The sequence below is a fragment of the Opisthocomus hoazin genome, chromosome 1, assembly GCF_030867145.1.
Source record: "Opisthocomus hoazin isolate bOpiHoa1 chromosome 1, bOpiHoa1.hap1, whole genome shotgun sequence".
Taxonomy (NCBI): domain Eukaryota; kingdom Metazoa; phylum Chordata; class Aves; order Opisthocomiformes; family Opisthocomidae; genus Opisthocomus; species Opisthocomus hoazin.
In genome coordinates, this window is record NC_134414.1 from 32,479,828 (window position 1) to 32,505,774 (window position 25,947).

At 42.0% G+C, this 25,947-nt stretch overlaps 1 protein-coding gene and 1 long non-coding RNA gene across 4 annotated transcripts in view; one reads left to right on the forward strand and one right to left on the reverse strand.

The window, feature by feature from the left end:
• Positions 1-61: 61 nt before the first annotated feature.
• LOC142361403 (uncharacterized) lies at positions 62-15,370 on the reverse strand. 3 transcript variants are annotated; one of them, XR_012763992.1, is made up of 4 exons: positions 15,169-15,370; positions 13,298-13,409; positions 12,157-12,227; positions 5,781-5,964 (listed from the first exon to the last, which is right to left on the reverse strand). It is a non-coding gene; the product is annotated as an uncharacterized LOC142361403 (long non-coding RNA). The 3 variants fall into 3 exon arrangements; XR_012763998.1 differs by lacking the exons at positions 5,781-5,964; positions 12,157-12,227 and adding an exon at positions 62-507; XR_012763999.1 differs by lacking the exon at positions 12,157-12,227.
• COG6 (component of oligomeric golgi complex 6) overlaps positions 15,343-25,947 on the forward strand; it is a 64,641-nt gene continuing 54,036 nt past the window's right edge. Inside the window, exons 1-4 of the mRNA XM_075420875.1 lie at positions 15,343-15,496; positions 16,079-16,222; positions 16,587-16,658; positions 20,080-20,138. Coding sequence (XP_075276990.1) covers positions 15,371-15,496; positions 16,079-16,222; positions 16,587-16,658; positions 20,080-20,138 — 401 coding nt within the window. The 5' untranslated portion in view covers positions 15,343-15,370. The remainder of the gene's footprint in view (positions 15,497-16,078; positions 16,223-16,586; positions 16,659-20,079; positions 20,139-25,947) is intronic.

Below are 25,947 nucleotides of genomic sequence, written 5' to 3' on the forward strand. Positions count from 1 at the left end.
TTCACACGTCTCCGTAGGTTTTTCTTCAGATTCACTCCAGCCTGAGCTTGTGGTCTGAAGGTCCCATGAGCACTCAGAACGCATCAGATGCACTTCGGGCATCTGTCTTCTGCTTCAGTGCCATCTGCATCCACTTTGTCTGCTCACCACTGCTGCGTAAACCAAAACGTGGTAAGTGAGGACGATCTGGAGGTTCACCCCAAAAGCGTGACCTTGATCCACACCAAAACATGAATGTGGATGTGCCCGGGGGGTGGCTGATGGAAAGGGAGCTGGTGTGACTTTCCCAAGGCTGAGAGCTGGAGCCAGGTCCACAGCACTCTCCCCTCAAATCGGCTTTCTGCTGGTGCCAAGCCTCTGTCCCAGGAATGCACCAGCTCTCCGGTTTCCACTTCTGCAGGGAGCTGTGCATTTCTTGATGAAGGCAGACACTGTTCACTTACCACTTTCTTGCCTTTGCTTGGCTCAGTCAGGTGTTTTACCTCCTGCTGTTCATTTTACCAACACCTGAAATGACAGAGATACTAAGCTAACGTTGTAACATTTGAGCTGCGCTCTTGGTGTAAAGGAAGGGAAGAATCAAGTACTGTTATTAAATCCACAATTATCTAAAGACCTGGTCTGACATTCTTTCCTTAGCCGAGGGCCTCAGTTATAATGAAACTGTGATATATGTATCTAAACTAGGCATGCGTGGGGATTAGACGCGGCTTGGCATCAAAATGACTGTGGAAAAACTTCTTTCACACATGTAACAGGTTTCATAGTTCAAACTGTCTTTGTAAAGCTAGGGAGAAGCAAACAAGTGTGCAGTTATTCATGCAATTTATCTCTTCCATGGTATATGCCAAGGTCCCCAAGCCAGTGTTTGCTTTGCTAATGGCATCTCTACAGCAGTTCATTTACTTCCCTTATATGGCCTTTACATGCACTCCCTGAGCTGCTGCCATTCTGCATTCCCTCATGGAAACTGCACACTGAATGCTGCATCTCCCCTGAAGCATCCTATCTTGCCAACTGTCTCCAAATGCCCCCGCAAGCTGGCTGCATGACTTAGTCACTTGTAGGCAACTAAGCATTATTTCACAACCTATTTTCTGTCAGAGAAGGAGTTTTGTTTTGATTAGAAACAAATTAAACACATTGTGTGTATAAGTTAACATCCAAATTCTTATTCCATTTTCTTCCTAATGTTTACAACTCCACATGCTTCAACTGTATCAACATTTGCTGCCCCTTTCAGAGAACACTGTGCCTAGAAGTTCTTTTACTGGGAGAGTTAGCTGAAATATTTCAGTCCACATGTAAACTGTCTGAAAGAAAAAGGGACTTATTGCACGGAGCTTCAGGATCTGCAGTCTCTCTTAGAACCACAAAAGCAGAGAGACCTCCTCAGAGCAGAGCGGTAACAAAAGTCCTGGTCCCCAGGGTCTTGTCTATACTGAAATAGCAGCTGGTTTTAAAATTGGTTCTGGTGTTTTGAAATTTAAGAGAATTCACTCTTGAGAAAGCTTCAGAGTCGGTTGAGGGAACCTGACAGCATATTCGTGGGCGTTTGATCCAGCCTGACTACCAGTGGTTCCAGCAGTGGGGAATTCGCAGCTCAGGTTCCCTCAACCGACTCTGAAGCTTTCTCAAGAGTGAATTCTCTTTACGATTTCTCTTCTCCCCGATCCATTGACTAAGCTGCTGTTACAGCTGGGGCCCTGCAGACTCAATGGAGCTAATCAACACGGTGGAATAACGAGAGAAAATCCTGTCACTGTACCTAAATCAATCCTGGCTAATACACACATCACAGGCTCAGCCACAGACTCTTTTCATTGCAGCATATGCTGTAAGACAATCCACTGTCTTATAAAATGCCATAGGGGAGTATATATGTTCCCGAATCCCAAGGAAAATGGAGCGGCTAGTGAACCTCCATCTCGGTCTTCAGTCTTTGACAAGAAAAAGAAACAAGATGTTTTTATCTTGCAGGCCACCATCTGGTTTTCTCTTGTGTGGTCTGCAGGAGAGTGATCGTGCTGACATGGTTCCGAGCATCTAACAAAACTGGATCTTCAGGTCATGTCTGTACTCGATTTTAAATGAAAAAGAAAGGTGTAGGCACAACAACAGACTTGAGGCTATGTACTGGGAACAACATAAAGTCAACCTAATTACTCAAACACAGTCACTGAAAACCAAACAGACAAGTACTCTTAGGGAAATCATCTGATAATTAATACAGTTGCTTGAAAAGATGTCCAATCCGCAGCAGCTGGAAAAAAAAAAATCAGCCAAGCAAGCAGAAGAAAGAAAATCCCAAGTCTAACAGCTGCAAATTTCTGAGAGGAAGGTAAGCCAAGTCACTACATCCTCATATATCCATATGGTGTCTCTTCCAAGTCAAAGGCATTGCATGTTTTCTGCTGTGGGTGGAACAAGACTTCCGAAATTCTGGACTGTTGCATCTGAACCGGAATCCTGGCCTAAAAACTTAGCTCTAAACAAAACAATCTCTCTCCAGTCCCATTCTAGTACTATATTATGACCAGTATTTATCTTTATGGTGGGTCTCATGGTGATAAATTTTGCAAATCCTATTACTCACAGTTCATGAACAGAACTTAAGACATTTGTGAAGGACAGTTGTCTTGCTGGATATAATTCTGTTGTTGCTAACACCAGGCTTTAATCTCTGGACACACATACAAATAGCATATCAATGAAAAACATAAAAGGGAAGCATCCTTTACTATTTGCCATAAACCCTCCTTACGTTGTTTCATCATTACAAAGTTATTACTTATCATCTATTATATAAAAGCCACCAGGTGGCCTGTGTTTTGCAAGGCTCCAAAACAGCAGCTACAGCAAATCAAGCTACTGGTTATCTCTTTTGCGTCCTGTTGCTGACAAGCCTGGTGGCTGTGGGAGAGGCCGGAGAGGTTTATTCTGCGGCTGAAGGGCGGAATGCCCACTCTGCCCTCGCAGACACTGCCAAGGTGACGGAGCTCCAGGATGACAGGTTCCAGACCCGTCCTCCTCCTTCAACAGGGAACTGGCTTAGTCCCGCACAAACTCAGGAAAAACACGTGGATGATTTCAATCCTAAATTTCCACTGTTCCCAAGCAGACTTGGAGAAATAAGAAGCGTTTGGATGATGAACGAGAGATTTCACAGTAAGAACTGCTCATCCACTGGCAGCCTGTTTTCCGTGCGTATGGACCCAACACACGTAATTCAGTCGTGGCGTCTTATTTACCGGGGGAACATCTGTCGATCTCCTCTAGAAGCTGTGAAAGAAAAGAAGTGGGGAACGTACACAGCGCAGGTCTCGCCACAGCATTCTGTCACGCTTTGCGGCGCGCACGTTCGGAGAAACAAGGTTGTTCCACGCCGTGTGCAGAGGCGAGAAGATTCTTCTTTTTAGCTGAAAGCGGCAGTGAGCAATCGGCTTCCAGCTGCGAGCCACATTTTCAGCTTGGGGGCCCGCAGCTTGTTGTTCCCCGAGTCACCCCGGAGAAGGCGGCAGGAGCGGGAGCGGAGCCCAGCGCTGCTCGACAGTGACACTCGCTGGGCGCCCGGGACCGGGGACCGGGAGCGGGGCCGGTGGGGGAGCCGCAGGGGCTTCGCACCTCCGGGGGGCCCATGGAAATGGCACGGGTGGGTTTAGTCCGTCCGTGTGCCCCCACCTGGAGCATGTGACGCAGGATGCGGATGGAGAGGGGCAGAGAGCAGGGCTTGCTTCTGTTACCCACAAAATTTGTGTGGTTCGTCACCGCCCCGTGCCCCTGTCTTCAGGTCCATGAGGTGACTCTGCAGACCATGCAACGGTGAGTCTTGGGGCACAGCTTGCATAACCTGCGTGTATCTGTGAAGGGGATGCAAGGCAGCACCGTGTTCCTCCCGCCAGCCTTTTGCCGCAGAACTGGAGCCGAGCTGCCTGTCCCCCTGAGCAACAGCCATCACTTGCATCTAGGTCACCATATTAGATCACATTCCCAAGGATGAGGCTGATGATTATGGGGGAAGTGATCGTGCCCCTGTACTTGGCACTGGTGAGGCTGCACCTCCAGTACTGTGTTCAGTTTTGGGCCCCTCACTACAAGAAGGACATTGAGGTGCTGGAGCGTGTCCAGAGAAGGGCAATGAGGCTGGTGAGGGGTCTAGAGCACAGGTCTTGTGAGGAGCAGCCGAGGGAACTGGGGTTGTTTAGCTTGGAGGAGGCTGAGGGGAGACCTTATTGCTGTCTACAACTACCTGAAAGGAGGTTGTGTTGAGGCAGGTGTTGGTCTCTTCTCCCAGGTAACTAGCGATAGGATAAGAGGAAATGGCCTCAAGTTGCGTCAGGGGACGTTTAGATTGGATATTAGGAAAAGTTCTTCACCAAAAGGGTTGTGAAGCATTGGAACAGGCTGCCCAGGGGAGTGGTGGTGTCCCCATCCCTGGAGGTGTTTAAAAAAACGTGTAGATGTGGCACTTCAGGACACGGTTTAGCAGGCATGGTGGTGTTGGGTTGACGGTTGGACTTGATGACCTTAGAGGTCTTTTCAAACCTTACTGATTCTATGATTCTATTTCTGGAGGTTTCAGAAAGGAAACCTGAAAATCCTCTTGTTGGGGACAAAGGCCAATTCCATTTTTTAAGTGGAAGCTCATTTCTTTCCCTTCATAGCCTGAGGTTCGTACAGATCTCAGGCACTCTGTGAAGCTGGAACCTCTCAGATCTCGCACGGATTCACCCACAGAAAAATTGTATTGCCAACTCTTGTCAGCTGAAACCCAAACAGTTCCCTCTTTTCAGTGTACCAGGTTCCGAAACGTAGGGGATGTTCTCAGCAGGTGAAGAACCAAGCTCATTCTTTGTAACACTCTCTAAAGGACATTTGAATAGAAAATCCACTACATACATAGCATTCATATACCTGTTTGTGTATGTATTTATGTGTTAATACACATATACCTATACCTCCACATATTAAAAATACTGTGAAAGGAGTACCTGAGACCCAGATTAATTCTGTATAACTGTAGAGCTCAGGCTACCTGCCCTGCACTGTGAACGGGGAGGGATAGGCCACAGTGGGTTGAACCGTATTCCGGCCATGCCTTGTGCTCACAGGGAAGCTGCAGCAAGCTGAAGAGAGATGTATCTTGGTCTGTGTGTCTTGTGTTAATCTTTGGCTTTGGCCTGTGTTATCTTTCCAAACTCTGTATCCTTCCAATCCCATGTCATGCAAGCACATCGTTTCCTGTTCCCATCAAAAGCTGCATGCTCTGGGAAGAGCTCTTAACTGCATGCAAAAGGGTTGTCTCTATATTATGTTGTAGCAAAATAACCTAGTCATAGACTGTGCTTCTGCAGTGTAACTACATATTTCAACATTCTTTTTCCCGATGGAAAAGCTGATTAGCAAGGTCGTTACAGTCGCCACTTACAAGGGGGAAGATAGTAATTCCATTAATGTGCTCACCGGAACTTCATTTATATCACCTCTTAACCTTTACAAGGATATTATGATTTCAATAATTAATTGCTTTTTGCCATTTAATTTGCAGTTTACCATTTTCAAGGGAAATCACCCATTAAACCGAGGACTCTTTTTTTTTTTTTAAGAAAAGCCCTTCACTCAAATATACACCATAAACTGTCCTTAGAGAAGCTAGACTTTTGCTAAGCCACTTTGACATTTGAGAAGAGGACTCTGTGGTAGCTCTGCATCTTAAAGAACTGCCCATCGCTTGGGCCTGTAACCATCTGGAGGAAAATGAGGCAGAATGGGGCTGGGGCCGTTATGAGAAGGGAATTAATTGTAATTCTCTTCCTTCAGATTCAGGAAGGCAGCGTGTCCTTACTCTCTGATTGATGCAGTGAGAGTTGCCATTCCTCTTTCTTCACAACCGTCTTGTTTCTTCAGCTGAAGTTAATTTACGCTGCAATACCCATCTGTGAGCGCTTCCGTAAACTTCAGTGACTGAAAAAAGAAAGGAACTTTGGCTCAACCTTGTAAAACAGAGAAACTCTGGCCATGAATCCCCGAGCACTTAAGCACATCTTCAAGCCAGTGCCCGACACTTTGGAGAACAGAGCTCAACGCACGTATTCCTACTCACACTCAAGTCTCTTGTTAAACAAGTATTCATTTTAACGAATCAGACACACGCCAATATCCCTGTGGTGGTGTGCTGGCACAATATCTCCGCTACTGATAATACAAATTGTGTCCAAATCCCACCATGCTAAAAGAAAATTGGATTAATATTGATATCTGAGAAGGTGAATAATGCATCCCAAGTAGGTCTATCTTTGACAGAGTGAAACACATACCTCCGAGAGATGGATTTGCATGGGAAGATGAACTAGACTGCACCATTGATTTATGAATGAAAATCTAGGAGTTCTTCTGATTCAGGTGCAAAAATTAAACTAGCCCTTGGGCAGTTCTGCCTTTGCAACTGGCAAGTCCATGATATTTCACCCAAAATGATATGCATCTGGATGATATGTCACATGCCTACAGGCACCAAGTGGATCATTTTACTGGGAAAACAAGACATTTTATTTAACTGTAAAATCTAACATCGTGGAATTTTTACCCCCTTCCCCATGAGTATAAGGAGAATCCGGGTTACACCAGCATGCAAACACAGTATTTTATTTCCGCAGCACTGAAGCTTGGGCATACTCTTGGTATTATCTGCAGAGAATTCAAAAGGCACAGTCAGACCAATAAGGGTAAAAACAATTAAGTGCGTAGTCAACAGTCCATCATACAAGTTTTCTATGCAGCCAGTGGAGAAGACTAGGTAGGAATCTTACGATGAATTGCGTTCTAAAAGTGCTTTTCTTTCACTCCTCTGATAGGATGATTGCTATGGACTTCACCTGTGATTTTTAGATGGTAGAAGACTGGTGAGATGTATCCCACCATGAGGGCTCAATTTTGGCTTCAAGCCTTCAGGTTTCCAAGTTGAAGAGAGCATTAAGAGATTCAGGCCACTTAATATTCAGAGCTCCCTATATCAGCAGCAGATCAGCAATCACACCACTAGTAAAGCAGCAAAACAATCTACTTTTTGACCAGTGAAAGGAAAGCCTAGCTCCATGCCAGCACAGGCATTTCTTGCCATAAGCTTTCCACAGTGAGGCACAAATATTGCTTGAAGACAATCTGCTAATTTCTGCCAGTTAGCACTGCAATCTCCAAACTACAATCTGGCTAAGGCACCTGAGGCTTCTCTTTAAGGTGTTACTGTGCCTATCTTATTAAGACTGACTCTAGACTTTAGCACAAAACAGGCCATGTATGGGGCAGAAGTAGAAAAAATCCACTAATCATTAAAAATTAACATTAAAATATCCTTTCAAAACCTCCACCTTGGCAGTTCACTCATTTGCTTTTTGAAAGGTATGCGCTCTGCATGAGTAACAATGTTTTAAGGTGTGATTGTTTAAGAGAAGCTGACAGTGATGGGTGATGTATAAACAGACTGATGATACTCTGAAGAGAGCTCTGCCTGCATGGGCAAGAAAGTCCTCACTAGTTTGCATGCTGAAGGAAGCTTGGGGCCTGTTCTGGGGAACTCAATAGTCTCTTGTAATTAATACTGTAATTGGAGGTTGCTGGAAATGCTCCTGGAGCTCCTGCCAGGGAATCTGAGTGCTTCACAAAGCTGTTGACGCCGTGCTGTACACCAGCCGAACCAACCTACTCGGCTGCAGTAGATGCTGACACAGAACTCCTCCGTTGGCAAAACCCTCATCTGAGCAGCAAAATGCACAACGCGTTTCCCTCCCAAGTGTAATCACAGAGGGACATCAGTACTACCCAGCCGTCTGACAGCCGCATCGCCCAGCATGGCGAGGCTGAGCTGCCTCCCCTCTGCATTTCAAAGCAGGCAGCCCACCACCATGGCCCTGTCTGCTGTCCTACAGCCACCCGTCCGGGCCTGGGACAGGCTGGGTCGCCACCGCTCTGCCCGTTCTTGGCAGAGCTGCACAGAATCATTCAAGCCTCACGATTTCAGACTGCAAATGGATAAATATGCACCAGAGACACCAGAGTTTAGAAACAAGGTTGCTTCCTACAACCTTCGCCTTCCCTCAGGGACATCATTGTTGGCTTCCAGTGCATCAGTCATGGGGATGCCAGCCCTGTAACAACGCCATGAAGGCAGAAATGACCACCAGAAAGGGATGGCAGATAATTATAGCAAGAAACTGTACACTTAAACATATTTCTTCTGGAGGCGAGGAGATCTTTGCAGAGATATTGTTTGCAACTCATCTGCAGTGACTGCCACCAGTGTCAGCCGTTAAGTAATAAGTTATTTTTATCCACTGCAGCTCTTCAGCATCTCTGAGGGTGATGGCATCTCGCCAAGGCTTTGGAAGGGCTGCATGAGCTGACACACAAAGACGAATGGTTGAGGCAAGCCCGGAGGACACTTCTGAGTCAACTTTACAGAGATAATCAAATCCAAATATACCAGGTAGCTCCACACTGGAGTTGCTGAGAAGTTGTTTTGCTTCTCTCCTGACAGATGTCAGAGAGTGTGACTTCTGGCATTTTGGAAACTTTTAATTTTCCTGCTATAGCAATAAAGTGCCATTAAATTCACCAAAACAAAATTGTTATGAGCACTAAGGAAATCTGTTTATGATACCTGTACCTGTAAAATTAGGTTGATGTTGTAATGCTGCTCCAAAAATTGCCATGGTTTTCAATATTTTTATGTGACTTACACCAGCAACATCTCTGTGGTGCAGTTTCACAAGACGATGACTTTTGCGGTGAAGCTGCCCCACTTTTGCCCCCACGCCACAACACTGCTCATCCCCTCAAGAGTTCCTTGTTCCCTCATGGCTCCAGGTTCACTTTTGCCTGACAAAATTTTCAGCTGCCCTTCAAGAGGGAGGTCCTGTCCCCCCGTTTTCCCTGGTCATATACTCTTGCCCCTCCTGTGCCAATCCAAACATTTGTGCAGGATTTGCTGGGTTAGCAAGGTGAGAAATCTCTCATCTTATGCAACTACATCCCAAGGAACAGCTACCAGATCCAGTATAGCAGTTATTAATGCTACGGACTGTACTTTAAATAGTGATTATGCTAAAGAAATTGGCTGGACCTGAGAGAAGTTAGTCATACTGCCCTGCCTGCGTGGCAGAAGTGTGTGTGAGGGTAGATGCAAAAGGGGCGAGAGGGCACAAGTTATACAACAGGAGTTTAAAAGGAGCTTTGGAAAAGACAAGTAGTCTTCAAAACAGAGATCAGCCAATCAATGCAACAGAGAAAATGAAATGGAAAAGGCTGCTGAATTGCACTTCATTATGCATTTTATTAATGTGTCTATGCATCTCTTGTTCTGCCAAGCAGAGTAATATTATCTTGAAATCCTGTATGAATCCTGAACAACAGCAATATATGCTGCATTTATCACGTGTTTTCGGCGACTTGAACTGTAAACACAAAATGACCGCATTGGTTGTGTTCTGGGGATAACAAGGATTGCCTAAGCTCTGCAGGCATTTCAGTGATGAAAAGTTACGGTTCATCACTGGCTGTGGGTGCTTAAGACAGTGGTCTGGATTTCCATTAAGGGATTGCACCAAACAGTCTGTTCACAGGAAACATGCCAGCAAAAAAGTCAAGGGAAGAAAAAACTAACAGATTTGACTGAGATCTGTAAAACAGGGACATTGACCCACAGGCCTGGATTAAAATACAGCATTTGGAGGAGCTGTCAAAAAAGGGAACTCTGCCAAGTTTGCAGCAGGTATTGTTGGTGTTATAACTTGTGCTGCTGATGTACTTACTCAAAATGCATTTTTTCAAATGCCATCTTTCCCGTAATTTATTAGATCTACTTTTGGCTTTTCATGATCCATGTCATGGCCATGTCGTGATCCCATAGACGGCCTTGTGTTTAACAGCTGATGTGTAGGCACTGCTCAGTAATTTAGCTATCATTCTCTAGATTTTCTTTGCTAGAGACTGACCTCAGCTGAGATCAGGACATAGTGAAGTGTACTGTCTCTTTGCCTGGTAGTGAATAGTTGTAATTTTTGTTCAGTTGTTTGGATTACTTTTATTTCATCTGTAAAACAGAACACATTCTAGAAACTTTTTGTCAGCAGGACATAGGCAGTCATTGCTTGAAGAGAAAGGACAGCAGGTCTGGCATACACCTTTAGCATTATATCATGTGTTACTCCTGTACCTCTTCGACTTGTTTTTGGCAAAAATATTCCTCTTCGTTGCTATATTGTTAGTATCATGATAACAACAATCTCCTATATTACAGATCTCATCAGCATGCTAATGGGCATATGCAAAGGAAGATCAGTTTCATACCTCAGCCACAGAGAAGCAGGGTCACCAAGGTGATGCAGTTAGGCAGCCACAAGCAGATATTTGTTCTCCTGCCTCTGCCATCTAAGCCATCTGTTTCTTTTGCTCTAGGTGAAATTTGGGCCCTCACTGAAGTGAGCAGCAGTGCCATGACTAATGCTATTGACCTTGCCTGGGATGCGGCCATGTGGTTTAAATGACCACTGCTTTAGAGAACTCCTGCAATCTGTAGAGGTCTAGAGCCAAATAAATTTGGGCCAAATCCCGTAAGTTTTGCTGACACAGTGCTTCCCTTGAAATCAATGGTTGGTGTTTTTTTGGCAGGACATGAAGATTTCATGGGTTTGGTATGCATTCAAGTGCACACCGCACTGCTAGTGTTATCTTTTCAGTGAGTTATAACAAACAGGAGTTTTGCAGCTTCTGAACCAGGTGGCTGATTCAGCATCACATATATTATAGTCACTACTGCTGACTGTGAGACATGACAATAAATCCCCAAGTGTGATAGCATGAGCTAACTGAAAACTTCAGAACTGTACGTTCTTCTAGAGCTTCAAGGGACACAGACAGGTTTCACTGCATGACTACAGGTTGCTGTCAGGGTGACCTTTGGGCCAATCACTCGTAGTCATACCTTAAATTTGCAGAATAGGGTCAGCACTGTCTGAGCATTTGAAAAATTGTTAGCTCAAGGAATGGGCTGATTTGGCCTGCTGAAAAGTATCTACAATATTAACCTCTCAGAAAATAAACTGACAAAAAATCCATCTCTAATTGACTTACAGACACAAAACATTCTCCTTTCCTCCCACCTATCAGCTGGATTTTCTAGCCCAACCACAGCACAAAATGATTTCAAAATGCTGCAGAAGGCCGACTAATAATTTGATGGCAGAGCACTGCTGAAGAACATAAGGCAGTGACGGACTTCTTTTGGGGTATGTTGTGTGCAGTGGACAGCCTGGAAGAGCTGAATTCCACTCACCTGATCTTCTACAGGGGCTGCAGCATAAAAAACTAGTATGACTTTCACAGGGATGGGGTAGCTGAGCAGCAAGTTACTATAGCCAGCTTCCTGCAGGTGCTCTTCTCCACTGCATCTGAAAGCATCAGGGCCTGTCAACTGCATGTAACTGTAGCATTGTCAAATTCTTTTTATCTATATTGTGTATATAGATCTATATTGAAGGTCCCTTCCAACCCAAACCATTCTATGATTCTATGATTTGCTATATGACCTTTTACCTCCCTGACTTCACTGCATGTCTTACTTGTTCCTATGTCCTCTGTGCATAATAGTACTGAGGTAAGCTCTGCATTAGTCTATCCCTCCTTCCTTCCTTCCTTGCTCCTTTTCTCCTTGCCTCTCTTCCTCCCCCTCCTTCTGTTCTTCTTCTTTCAATGTATTTTAATATATTCTTCTTCCTTCATCACAAAAATCCTCCCTTCTCACCCTCATTTTCCTGTGATGACACCCACAGCAAGGGCTATTTCCCCTTCTCTATATTTAAGAAAGCATTTCCTTTATGTCTTGCTCTGTCACTCCTCTTTTGCCACAGGGTAGGGAAATACCAGCCCCAGTCACGTATTTGAGCCCAGTCAACCCAACCTATTCATCCACTGGAGTTTAATTCTTACTTAACCTTTTGAGGAATAGATTCAGGTGACTACTACAAACTTCTTTGCCTTCAAAAAGTACGTGTACCTCCAAGCATTTGAAAGTACAACTGCATTATTAGCTCGGGCTACTTAGATAGCAGGTGGCATGCCACAGACCACACACTCGTTCTGCAGGCTAAACTGTGGTCTTACCTATAGTGCACCAAATGTGTGTTTTGTGAACGCTTTCATCAGCTGCATATTGATAACAGTTATTTTGCTGTCTATTCTTGGGGAAAAAAAAACCAAACAAAAACGTAATAAGGAACTAAGATAAGAAAATCAAAAGAAAACACCATGTACCAGGCATTTCTTTGCTGACACTTGCAGTTTTGCTACCCTATCTAGTGTTGGTAAGGGAACTTATGCTTGAGAAAATTACACACACTACACAAAATGTCTTCCATTGATACACAGAAACTGATATCTGAAATCAAATTTCCTTCTGGCAGTTACAGATCACAAACTCCCAATTGTTTTATCCCACAATGTACATCCAGTTGACTTAACAAGACAATGCTTGCTGGTGGACAAGCAAACTGGTAAGAATCTCATGTCAAACCTACCCTTGTGACACATACAAGCCATGGCACAGCAAATGAGTTTTAGACGGTGACCTCATTGCACGATCACATCCGCATTTTCGTTTAAAAAAATCTGTTCTGAGGAAAACTCTAGCCTGCAAACATTATCCACATCAGAACAAGAGAGCATTTTTTTTTGTAACTACATCTAATATTCCTAAAGAAGGAACAAAATATAAACCCTAGTGCCCTCATACAAACACTTCTTTCAGTTGTGAGAGATTAAAAAGTGCTCCCTCGATTATCTCCTCTCATTTTCCCAGGAGAACACATGCACAGATAAACACATGCTGTTTCAAAATCCTATCGGTGCCTGCCAGCCCAACGTGTTACGTTAGCTAGAAGCATTCTGGCTCGTGGAACACATTATTTAAAAAATGCACACCCACCAAGGAGCATCTGAAAGCAGAACTGTATGCTTCAAAAGAAAATGCATGTACCAACTGATAGAGGAAAATCTTTGTGGCTCCTTGTGTGTTTGTGGTATAACTTGCTGGATGAGACTTGGCAACGGTCTTGACTTATCCAACACTTGTGGTTCAGAAGATCAAGTCTTTTTGACTCCAAGGTGTGCCTACACTCTGTCAACTCATCTAACAGGTTAACAGCATTTGAAATGTTCAAACTGCTAACAACATCCAATTTACAGTCGGGAGGGGATCTTTCTAATCATAGGATTTCCTTGACATGCTTCAATAATCATTGCTCACCTAAGGGACGACTCCATGCTGGTATACGTCTTCATTTTAAGTCTAAAGAAGATTCCTGATATGGAGAAGGGAGATCCTGGCTCCTGGAGGCTTAGTCAGGAGTAAAGGACATCTAGGAGGAGACAACATGAGTGAAATAGGATGGAGAAAGAGAAGCTACAAAGGAAAACAAGGTGTCTGAAAATAGTTGGAAACCTGCTTGCTGACTAGCCAAGGGTAGAACCAAGGCACTACATAGGCTGTTCAGAAAAGCTAGCCTTTTATGTAGACGATCCATGTGAGAAAGCAAAAATAAAAATTAAATAGAAAAATATCCTACCCCTTTCCCCCTCATGCTAAGATTTCAGGAGGGGGACTCTGGTCATATAAACTTTTCTTGAGATAAATGACTCAAACTAAAAGAAAAAAAAAAGTGGATAAAAATATTCTGAAGTTTAGTGCCCCACCTTGGCCATAAAGGCAAACGATACTCTTCTCACTTGCAGGTCTTTTCAGGAAGAGCCTACAGAAGAGCAATGTGAAGCCCCCAAACTCCTGAAGAGTTAAGGTACTGCTTGAGTCTTTGCCTTTTGATCTGCACACCATCAGACAAATGGAAACAGACCTTCAGCTGCATGGGCCAGGTCAGAGCTAACACCATGATGGGACCCTTGTCTTCTTAAACAATAGCTGTTTGCTGTCTATAGTCATCTTCTTTCTGCGGCATTTTACCTTCATCTGCGTGCCTGTGTCTTGTCCTTTGGAAAAGCTCACAGATATACTTTTGTCACACCTCAATGCTTGAGACAGGATGTGCCATGGCTGCAGCCTGAGAGCGGGGCGCACAGCCGGGCTTCTATGGAATCATAGAATCATTAAGGTTGGAAAAGACCTCTAAGATCATCAAGTCCAACCGTCAATCCAACACCACCATGCCTGCTAAACCGTGTCCCGAAGTGCCACATCTACACGTTTTTTAAACACCTCCAGGGACAGTGACTCCACCACTCCCCTGGGCAGCCTGTTCCAATGCTTCACAACCCTTTTGGTGAAGAATTTTTCCTAATATCCAATCTAAACGTCCCCTGACGCAACTTGAGGCCATTGCCTCTCGTCCTATCACTAGTTACCTGGGAGAAGAGACCAACAACTGCCTCACTACAACCTCCTTTCAGGTAGTTGTAGAGAGTGATAAGGTGTCCCCTCAGCCTCCTCTTCTCCAGACTAAACCATCTGAGTTCCCTCAGCTGCTCCTCCTAAGACTTGTTCTCTAGACCCCTCACCAGCCTCATTGCCCTTCTCTGGACACGCTCCAGCACCTCAATGTCCTGCTTGTAGTGAGGGCCCCAAAACTGAACACAGTATTCGAGATGCAGCCTCACCAGTGCCGAGTACAGGGGCATGGTCACCTCCCTGCTCCTGCTGGCCACACTATTCCTGATACAAGCCAGGATGCCGTTGGCCTTCTTGGCCACCTGGGCACACTGCTGGCTCGTGTTCAGCCGGCTGTTGACCAACACCTCCAGGTCCTGCAGCTCTTTGACCCAACACAAAGAAAAAATCCAAAAAAGCGGCATGGCCGCGGGTCCCGGGCCAGGCCGGCCGCGCTGCCTGTGTGAGTGAAGCCCAAGGACACGGATCCCATCGCAGGGATGGGATCTTCTGCTCTGCCGCGGAGAGGCAGCTTGGCTGCTCTGGAGCCACGAGGAGACCTCGGGGGTAAAACCTCTGTGTCAGGCAATGCACGGCCGAAACAAGACACCCTCTCCATTTTGAGACACTTTTACTGCCATTGCTATTAGCTTATACAACAAATAGTCCATTTATTTCTCCATTTCAGTTACACTTATCACTCAGGCATTTATTTAATGAAATAAATACGGCCATCCGACCTCAGGAAGAAAAGCCTCCTTCTTGCCATCCACCCAAAATCTTCTGTGTGTTCCCCCGAGGGCCAACGTCCCGGTCCCACAGCCGACAGCGGCCGGCCTGCGCCCTGGGCCGGGCCGGAACCAAAGCCTCGGGAGCGCGTTTCCGCCGGAGCCGGTGCCCCGCCGCGGCGCTGGCTGCGGGCGGCCTGGGAGGGCCGCAGCCATGGCCGACACCGCCGCTCCGCCGCCGGCCGCCGCCCCCGCGCCGGGGCTCCCGGCTGCCCCCGGCAGCAACCCGCTGTCCCGCAAGCTGAACAAGATCCTGGAGACTCGCCTGGACAACGACAAGGTGGGGCGGGCGGCGGCGGAGGGGCGAGGCGTGGGCCGGGGCCTGCCCGGCGGGCAGCCGGCCGGATGAGGCGGCGGGGGCGGCGCGCCCCGATAGGCTCCGGCGGCGGGAAGCGCTCCCTGTCACCCCCTCAGTTCCGCTGCGGAGCCGCAGGCTGACGTTTGCGGCGTTAACTGGAAGTAAAATCCGTTTTTGCTCGTCCAGCGGCATGCCGCGCACCTGCTCGTTCCCCGCAGGCCGCGGGGAGGTTGGTATTGCTGATCTCGGAGGGCTGTGCTAAAGCTTTTGGTGATTTAAATGTTTGCTGGCTGTGGGTAGGTCGTGCTTTAACCGAATGCAATCCTGCTGATTAAAGCTGTTCTTGAATAGTGGACAAAGCTGTGTGTTATACGAGAAGAAGAAAGACTCAGCAATTATTTTAGCTATTTAACAACAGGAGTGTGTGTAGGTAGTTTTTTCTCTAAAATCATGTAGTAGGTTTGTTTGTTTTTTTACTGAAACCGTGAACTTGGGATGGTTGCAGACTGTGTAACCTGCTTCTTTGTAACTGTGCGGAAAGTTAAGAACTTTTTTATTTTCTAGGAAATGTTGGAAGCACTCAAGGCTCTCTCGACTTTTTTTGTCGAAAACAGTTTGCGCACCCGAAGAAACTTGCGTGGAGACATCGAGCGACGAAGCTTAGCCATAAATGAGGAGTTTGTCCACATTTTCAAGCAGGTTAAAGAGGTGGGTTTTACAGTGTGACTAGCTATCTTGCAAGAGTACTACTGTGTAAGTTCAAGTTTAAAAAAAGAAAGAAGGATTAAGAGACATTTGGACTTTGCAGGACAAATAGAATTTTACAGTCAAATTGTTTCATTGTTTGTTTCATTTGATGAAAATCCTGTGGAGGGAGAGGTGATGTTTCAAATAGATAAAAATCCCAAGTGAATGTTGATCTTTAGAGGTGCATTCTCTGCATTGATTAGCAGGGAGTCCAGAGCAACTGTGTTCCTTGTAGCCTGGACAGCTCATTTTGGTGGGATGAAGCCAGGCCTAGGTGTCACATTTCTGATTTAAAACACAGTTACTGTTATTTGAACTTATTTAGGAGCTGGAGAGTATAAATGAAGATGTGCAAGCGATGAGCAGCTGCTGTGAAGATATGTCCAGTCGTTTAAAGGTAATGTATAGATAGATGTGCTTTATATATTTTGCCTTTTGAGGTGCGACTACTTTCTTCTAAAAAGATAAATAATTTTTTGGAGGATGAACAGCAACACGGAGATGTTTCTGTAGCATGCATATTAGGTTACTTTAGGATATTAATATGTTTCTTTTTACTTATTTAGAAAATGTATTGAGGAAGTAGTTTAATTTCTTCCAAACTGCAATTCAGAATGCAGGAATATATTTTGAGAATACCAATGTAGAATCCATTTGCATGTGAGTGGAGAGAAAATACTAGATTGAATGTGTGTGAGATTAAAGGGTTAATTACATTTGTGTATTTCTGTTTAAAATGTATGTGCCTTTCGCATTGACTACATCTGGTGAGTTATGTGTTCATATGAATACCAGAAGTATATTAATAAGAAAGTATCTTGTAATCCAGAGAGGGAGATAAATCTAGTATGCCATCTTCATTCTCTTGTTTTTGTTTCATAACATTGTCTCAGAATGCTGACACACGGTAAAACCAATTCTGTTTCATATTGATCCTGAATCTACAATATTGTAGGGGAAAAAAAAAAGTTGTGTTTCATAATGAGTCACTAAATCTTACTTGGTTTTAGTGTACAAGTTCAATATTCGATACAGTGATGAGTTTAAAAAGTTTATGGATATTGAAGTGTTGATGTCTTGCCAAACTGATTCTGTTATGAATATAGCACATAAGTTACAGTATATGAATGAGAATACTTTGCTAAAAAATCCTGTGAAAACAGCTGCTTTTTCCCCTCCTAATGTGTGTGTGGGGACATTAGGTGTACCCCTACTTAGATAAATAGGTTTTATAGTCACTGTATGTAATTCCCATTAGAATGCTTGTAGTTTGATGAACTTGTTCCAAAAAGTGTGAGAGTACAGTGTAGCCCACTGCAGTACCTGATTTTCAGTTTTGGAAGGCGATGGATAATGCACCTCAGAGGTCTCGGATCTCTTTGAACACTGTTAATGTGGATATAATCCCTAGCACTGTTCAGGAGCTGTTTGATTAAACTCTTGGATGTAGAAATCAGTCAAGTGTCCATGCAGATTTTTGTTCTTTTCTGTCTTTAGATTGCAAGTGCAACTATCATCTGTGATTCCCCTCCCCCCCCAGAGTAGAGCCACCCTGCAGTGATTTCTTTTTCTCTTAAGATCAGTAGGTAGCTTTGTTCTGTGCCGCACAGGAGGTTTCCTCTAGAGCCCTGTAGAACTCATAACTTCTCTCAATTCAACCCGTATTTTCTTTGTATGAACATAAAGTGAGTTAATAAGCCCATGAACTAGCACTCAGTTGTCAAATACTTTGGTATTTTTCCTGTAATAGGACACGAAGATTTGCAAGCATGTGCTCTGGCTGAATAAGAAGACAAAAATGAACAAAATAGAGCAAATAGAAGATATAAAGAGGAATATCTATAGCATGTAAGGCAGAAAAGTGCGCTAAGGGAGCAGAACAAATACAAGATACGAAAGGGACTATATATGGATAAGCAAAAAAGCTTTTTACCTTTTTATTTTGTAAGTTTAAAATACCATCCAATCCAAGTAACCAGATACTGTCAGATCTGATTTCAGGACAGTGACTTGATAAACGCAATGGCTGAAAGGGAGAGGAGGAGGCGGCAAGTGCTAGAATGGAATAAAGTGGCGTTGAAGGATAATGAAAGTTCTAATTAGTATACTGAGGTGGGGAGGAAGAAAAAAATATTTCTATTCTGAATCTACAAGAAACATCAAATACCAACTTTGTGATTTATGTGGCATTTCTGACTTTTTCTGCTAGTTACCTTGTTTGGATTACATGTAAGCTCTTATGTTACGTACATACAATAATAACAGTATCTGGCATGTATTTGAATGCGTGTAAATAAAAACTGGCTTCTTGATGTGTCTAGCTAGATCCAGAAAAACTGCTTTTCCTTCCTTTCTGCTGTCCTACTGTTAACATTCTTCTTGGCAATTAGTACTTCTGTCCAGAAAGTACTGGAAAGGAAGCAATTTTTTTCTTCTGTCTTTTTGGTTTATTAAAATCTGCAACTCGGAAGGGGGGGGGAAGGGGGGGGAGTCTGGAGTTAGTAGATTTCCATAGTGAATAGTTCAGGTCCAGGATTTTTGTAATAGTCTTTTTTTTGTTAGGCTGAAGCACTGAATATTAAAAATTATTAAAAAAAAAAAGTTTAAAATGCGAATACATTAAAAAATGTAAATATTTATATAGGATATAAAAAGCTTAAAGATGTCTTAAAGTATTTTGGAACTACTAGATGTTCAGTAAATTCTGTCGAGTTTTCATTTAAATTGTCTACTAGTCCATAATAGTTTGCTTTGGAAAATTCAGCAGCTGGCATCTCAGTGGTGCCTGCTGTCTGTCTTCATGGAACAGCTCAGGCTGCCTCTGATGACAAAAGTTGTACCTGAGTGATTGCAGTCCTTCTTTCACCTTGCGAAGTGTTCCTGAACCTTGACTACTTTTCCATTGTAACTAATGTAGTGTGGCAGATAGAAAGGCTGAAATGAGTCAGTCTGCGTATACGCTCGCGTAAATGCCGTAATTTAGACCTATTACACTCTTGAAATTATTCACGCAGGATATCTTTACAGCTCTTTCCCCTTCTTCACTTGCAAAGTTATTCCATACTGAATGCATTTTGATTTGTTTTTTTTTTTGTTGTTGTTAAATCTTCTTATTTTTCTGTGTATAAGATCACTGGTGGTGCCCAGTGGGAAAACAGCAGTTCCGGATGTGTTTTATTCTCTTGCTGAGGGCTGAGTTTGTGAGCTCTTTAACTTCAGTTGCAGCAGTCCGTTTAGTCATGCAGCTGCTGTCTGCAGCAGAACTGTTTCTGCCTGGTTTCCCTTGCATTGTCATCACTGAACGTTTAGGGCTGCGATGGACTGCTTAAGCGCATTGCAGTTGGTCCTTACAGCCCTGTAAGCTGCTTGGACCGCAGAGCTGAGCTTGCTGAGACCAGCACAGACAGCTATATTCGTGTTGTCTGAAAGGGCTGGATGGACGCTGGTACTGGGCAGTTCAGCGTCTGCTGGAACTTGTTTCATTTTTCATGGACAAACAAAATAATCAGAAATATTTCTAATATTTATATTCATGTTTTTGTATTAAATATAAATTAAAAATTAACCATGTGTGAATGTAAATGCAGGTGAAGTTGAAGATATATTTGGATAAGGATATTAATTTATTTTTTCATGCCTGAAAATAGGGAGAGTTAATGAATATTTCTTTCAGGAAGGCCCTTTGTATTGAAGAGTACACTCTTTAGACTGCTTATAGTCAGAAAGCTTCAAAAGTGTTACATATTTTAAAAGTTGTGTAATACATTTGATATGTTTGTGTTTGTTTCACATACTTAACGATTCTAATTGTATTCTAGGCAGCAAAGGAACAAACCCAGGACTTGATAGTAAAAACCACCAAACTCCAAGCAGAGAAGTATGTATACCATCTTATTTATGTCTTGAAGACATGACAGTACTGATGCAATTTTTGTTTAGATCTGGTTCTGCCACTCTTGTTTTTGAGTAATGACTTTGGGTTTTTTTCTATTTGTGTTTTGTTTTTAACACCATCTGTGTTTGTAGCTCAGTTGGAATAAAAATACTGAACTCTTAGTTTATTACTAGAGGATACAAAAAGGTGAGAACATGTGTTAGTACTTGTCGTGAAAATTGACCTTTTAGAGAGGAGAATCAGTTATAGTGGTAAAGCATGCTGTATATGGATGTGCTTTACTTACTGTCAGGTGATAATGTAAGTTGTATTGTTTCGTAACAGAAATGGATCTACTCAGTGTCTTATTCGTTTTACAGGCTGCTTGTTGTTATTGATGCTCCATATCCATTGGAAATCGCTCTCTTGTACAGGGACTATATGTAGGAACAGAAAGTTGGATTATAACCTACCCTGCCATATTTAAAGCTAACTGTGAAATACATAAGTTCTGTTTAATGAGCCTAACATAGATCATTTTTCCCCTTGGTTCTCTAACCTCTGGTGGAAGAAAAGATTTGTATTTTGCTCTTTTTAGTATTTTTATTGATGGGAAGGGAATAATAGCCTGCGACAGATTTAAGTGATCTTTATCGGTTGTATGGCTAGGGCATCTGTTTTTACAGCTTTAGCGTTTGTCGGTGTAGAAGAATGAATCTCCTTGCTTTATGAGCTTTCTTCTGAAAATTACATACAGTTCACTGGAAATTAGAAATAATTATTTCCAGTGATAAGCTTCTAGGAGAAATTAAGACTTTGGATGGCACTGGGTGTGCTTTCAAAATCAGTAGGTTCATGTTGTGGACTTCAGTAGGAAGTGGGTTATGTCCTGTGAATGTGAGGTTAGAGTGTAGTCTGTACATATTTTAAAAGTTTAATGTACCATAACTGTGTAAAATGCAGTGCTTGTTGATGTAAAACAGAGGATTTGGCAAAGTCACAGTTTAAGTAAGTGAGCAGAAATCAAGTCTTAGAAAATTTGTTATTTTAAATACGAGTATGTGAAGTAGTAGGGCAGCAAAGTGGTCATCTGTTTTTTGTATTCACAAGAAAAAGAAAGCTGCATTGATTCCTTATTCTGAAGCAGAATGGAAGACAACAAGACCAATCCCAAGTGATGGATGTCGAATTTGCCTTAAATTCCACTAAAGGTGATTATGCAGACTGTACATCAGTATTTCTAGAACATAGTTCTTACTCGCACAATAGTTTACTTAAAAGTCTTTCTGCTGATTTATTTCAGAGTCATCTTTTCTTTTGACTCATTAAATGACTGTTCTGATGCATCACTTTGGTTCAGGTACAGAAGAGGTATCAGTTACCAAATGTTAGGGGTTTCTTGAAAAGCTGAGATCTTGCCTGTAGTCAAACAAAAAGCAGGTCTTAAATTTCTGATTCCTTCGACCTAATAGGTGATATTTCTTACCCACTGAAGGAGTAAACAATGAAACTGGTGGGGCTTGCCTTCTCTGTCTTCTCAGGGTTGTCATAAAACACTGTCTGGTTGAAATGCAGAGATGAAAACTGGATCCATTTAAAAAGAAGGCAATTGAAGCAGTGACTCTAAAGCAAGAACAGGCAGTCTAGAACAAGGAGGTAATTGCTGAGCGTATCTTTTTTCAGAGTTCTTCCCGTAAAACGATGTCTTTTTTCCTGTTATGAAATTTGCAGGAGTCTCCAGATTTCATCAATCTCAAATTTCTATTTCTACTTTCAGTGGTCCTGCCAGCTGTTTACTTTATGACAGGCATTTCACAGTAAAACAGGAGTTGGGTAGAAGTTTCTTGAAGTCTAGGATAATGGGAATTTGTATTCAAATACCACAAATATAGTAGAATTTTCTGTGTAATTTTTTAATTTAACGTCAACATATATTTTAAAAACAAATTCTATTTTATGTACCACAGAATTTTAGTTAAGTTCTTAAATCAATGCTGAGAATGGTATGTTTTTGAACATTACCGTGAAAAACAAAACCATTTGTGTTCTTCCTTTTCACAATGATAGTTACTGACCATTTTGTAATAGCGGAGATAATACCCACAGTTCATTTTGCTAAACCAGTTGTTTATGTTGTCCTTAAGGAAAGTTATTTTGACTCTGCCCTTCTGACTGAGTAGTCATTAAATCCTCATCTGTTTTCATGTTTTCTAGCCATTTTTAGAAATTAACTTCAGAAATTTTTTTGATTTGCAGTAAAGGGTTTGCTGTACTTGCAGTTGGTCAAAAAAAGGTCTTCTGTCATGCTTCACATTTATCTTATTTACTTTACCTGATCATTTTCTTGTAGGAGGAAAATGTTATGACTTGATTCAACATTCTAAAACGGAAGGGAGACAGTAAACTTCCAGATTAGGGATTTACCTTTTAAAAAATATTTAATTTTTGTATATGATGGAAATTTTAGGGGAAGTGGGCTACTGTCTTCACTGAGATAATATTATGAAGATAGAAAGTTACTTAGGCAAATAACTGAACTGGTATTTCACAGCTTTTTATTTACTTGCCTTCACTTTCTAAGAATACATGTTAGCTCTGGCTTTGATCTAGGATGTCTAGTTGTCTTTTCTGTGGTAGTCTTAAGACTGTTTTCTGTAAATGACTGGTGGAACCTTGTTGTGCAGACCCTCTTCATGTCTGGTCAGTTCTTGTGGAAAATAAATTTTGTCAAAAGATGTTACAGTTAGTATCAAGTTTAAAGCAAACTGCAACTAGAAGAACAGAATGTTCACTTCAAAACCAGAGAAAAAAAAGTCAATAGCCAGTCTTTTTAATTGGAGTTGTAACTTTATTCTTCTTGATATACAAAGCAAATAAAGGAAATATTGAAATAGTAAGTGAACTATTTTCTTAAATTGCAACATTTTTTGACCTTCCAAATGTAAATATCTATTCAGAAATCTTGCCCTATGTGGCATGTGAACCTGTGTAGTTTTTTTTTGTAATCAGGAACTGCATGATACAGCAAAGAATAAAGTTTCCCAAAGATGCATAGTGGCCATGGGAACTTTAGTATAAGGATAAACATTTTAAGTAAGAATTCTTGTTCATGCTTTCATCCTTACATGTGTTCTTTCTCTTCTGCAGTACTTGTGAAAGGATGGCTCTCTCAGTGGTTCTAGGTCTGGGTCCTAGGTTTATTATACTAAGTATTTTTTGCATTGTATTATTACCTATATAATTAGATGTAGTTGAAGATGGTTTTCAATTTCCTAAATTTCTTACCTGAACTCCTTGTTGGTCATCCTGGTCTCTCAGATTTGTGGTTTGAAGGTGTAGTGGTCCATCTGCAGTATCCTGCAGGTAATCCTGATGAGCTATTTGGCACTTCCTATGTTGGTAAAATGTATAATTTAAGATGCTTGGTTAAATAGTTGGGGTAGAAAATACGATGTTTGTCTTAGATTTAAGTTAAAACTTCTGCATTCTCAGTTTGCTGCTTTGCAGCATGGTTTTTCTTGTAAATTAGTTTATGAGCTTTAGACCGGATTTGACATAAATGCTAAATAGAATGTGTTACATAACAAATTTTAAAAGTAATCTTTCATTAATACATTTGAATTTTTATATTTCTGAATATGTCAGAGTTGGTTAATTTCTTTGGTCAGTTAGGTTGCTTATTCTAAATTCATTTTCTCTGTAAAGACTAGTTAAAATAACTGTACTGTACATTAGAAGCAGAACAGTTTTCCTTCCCGTTATTTCCCTTATGGAATCTGTTTAACATAGGAACTAGGGTTTTTTTTCCTCTTCTCTTCTTAAAATTGAGACTTAACACGACTTAATAGAACCATGTAGTGTGAAATAAAGTAGTCCAAACCATTCAACCCATCTCCCTATAACATAAAGGTAATTTATTGCTGTTCAGTAATGTAGAGTCTTAAATAGAATGTTTGTTTTAATGTATTTCATAACAAATCTAGATAATAAAGAAAAACTGAGGTAGTTAATTTAGACAATTTCTGTGAATTGTTAAAAATCCAATTCAGTATCTTCACTAAATTTCTGTACATTTGTTTGAGCACACTAGTGTTGCTTTCAGGTTGCATTAGGCTTTTTAAGTATAGTAATGAGGAGCTTAGTTTGTTTTCAGACATCTGCTGTGTTTTAAAATAGGTGGATTTGTTTTATTGCTATTGCTAATATGTTGAGCAAAAAGGGATCTTGCTCTTTGAAGTGAGATTTTAGTAAAAGCTTACGGTGGCTTGTTGGTTCTCTTGTTGCACCTGAGTTTAGTTCTTTTTTCTTTGTGTGAAGCTAAAAACCTACTTGAAGTACTAAGCTACTTCACCTTGCATTGGCAACAAGTGTCTTGGAGTTCAGCACAGTTCCCAAACCAGGTAAATAACAGTTCAGTTCCAAAATACTATATGCAGAATGCCAGAAGCGTGGCTTCGTAGTAGTTCTACCAGCCACCTAATGGTAAGGTATTGTGCAAGATTGTTTCTGAGGTTAGCCACATATGAGAGTCATGGGTCAAACAATTGAAGAATGAGATCAGAAGGTAATAGTTACAATATTAATTCTTAGTAAATTAAAGAAGACCTATTATGTAAGTGTCTGTATATGCTCAGGGAGATCACAGGAAATAAGCCATGCGGAAACAGAAAATTGGTGAGAGTCAGAAGTTGTTTTCTGGAAGTAAAGACAACCGTACTCTGAAAACTGTATGAAAAAGTGGAAAAGGCTTGGACAGATAGCTTTTGAGTTAGGCTGAAGTTTCAGAGCTTTCCTTAAGATCATGCACTTGAACACCTTTACACATTATCTTGTTTTGCTAGCTTCTATTAATTGTGTTCTTGAACAGAGCAAAATGTGTGGTTTGATATCAGAGCCCTCGTTACTTACATTGATCATGGAAAATCAGTTTTTGTAGCACTAGGTTTGTTTCACTCTTTAAAAATACAGTTAAATAAGATTCTGAAACATGTTTTGGTATGCAGAAGTGTGTACTTCAGTTTATTTTAATTGAATTACATTCAGACTTGCTCTTTATTTAAATTCCTCGAACAGTTCTGGGAGTTCAGTGAATGGTTTGACTGTCACCTCTGCTCAATAGAAGGTCAAAAGTCTTAGGAAAAATGTTTCTTAGTGCACATCTGCTTCAGTAGTGCTGCACTATGGATCTCTCATGCTTGTCTCTTGGTGATGCTTTTTTCATGTTCTTTTTTAAGAAAGATTTTTCTTGTCATGATCAGTTTGGAAACGATGCAGGAAGTTCAGTAGTATTTGTAGCAGGTTGGAGAGCTTTACTTTTATCAGCATGTGCTGAGAAAACCGGTGGTCTGGTGGTTTGCACTGATGAGATATATTTCATCTCTTGACCTTTTGAAACTTGCAATTACATTTATTCCTGTGAATAAGCTTCATGAGAAGAAGCAGTGATTGTCTAAACTGGATTATAATTCAGCATGGGGGATAGTGAGGGCTTGAAATTCTGAGGCTGATTTTCTTTCCTGATTTGTACCGAAGTATAGCATAGGTAACAGGGCTTAACACAGCAATCAAAACAGCCAAATGGATTTGAAGGTAATTTGTCACATTCTAGCCATGACCAGCAGAGAAAGTGCAAAGCCTTATTTCCTGCCAGCTTTTCTACCTGCCAACATGTACTCTGCTGAGGCATGAGGTACTCTTGATCAATATGAAGTAAGGCATGGTCTTACAGATCGAGCAACATTCATCAGAAGTGCAGAACCAGTTACACAATACCATTCCTGAGTGCTGTTTGTCTAATCTGCTCTTAGAAGAA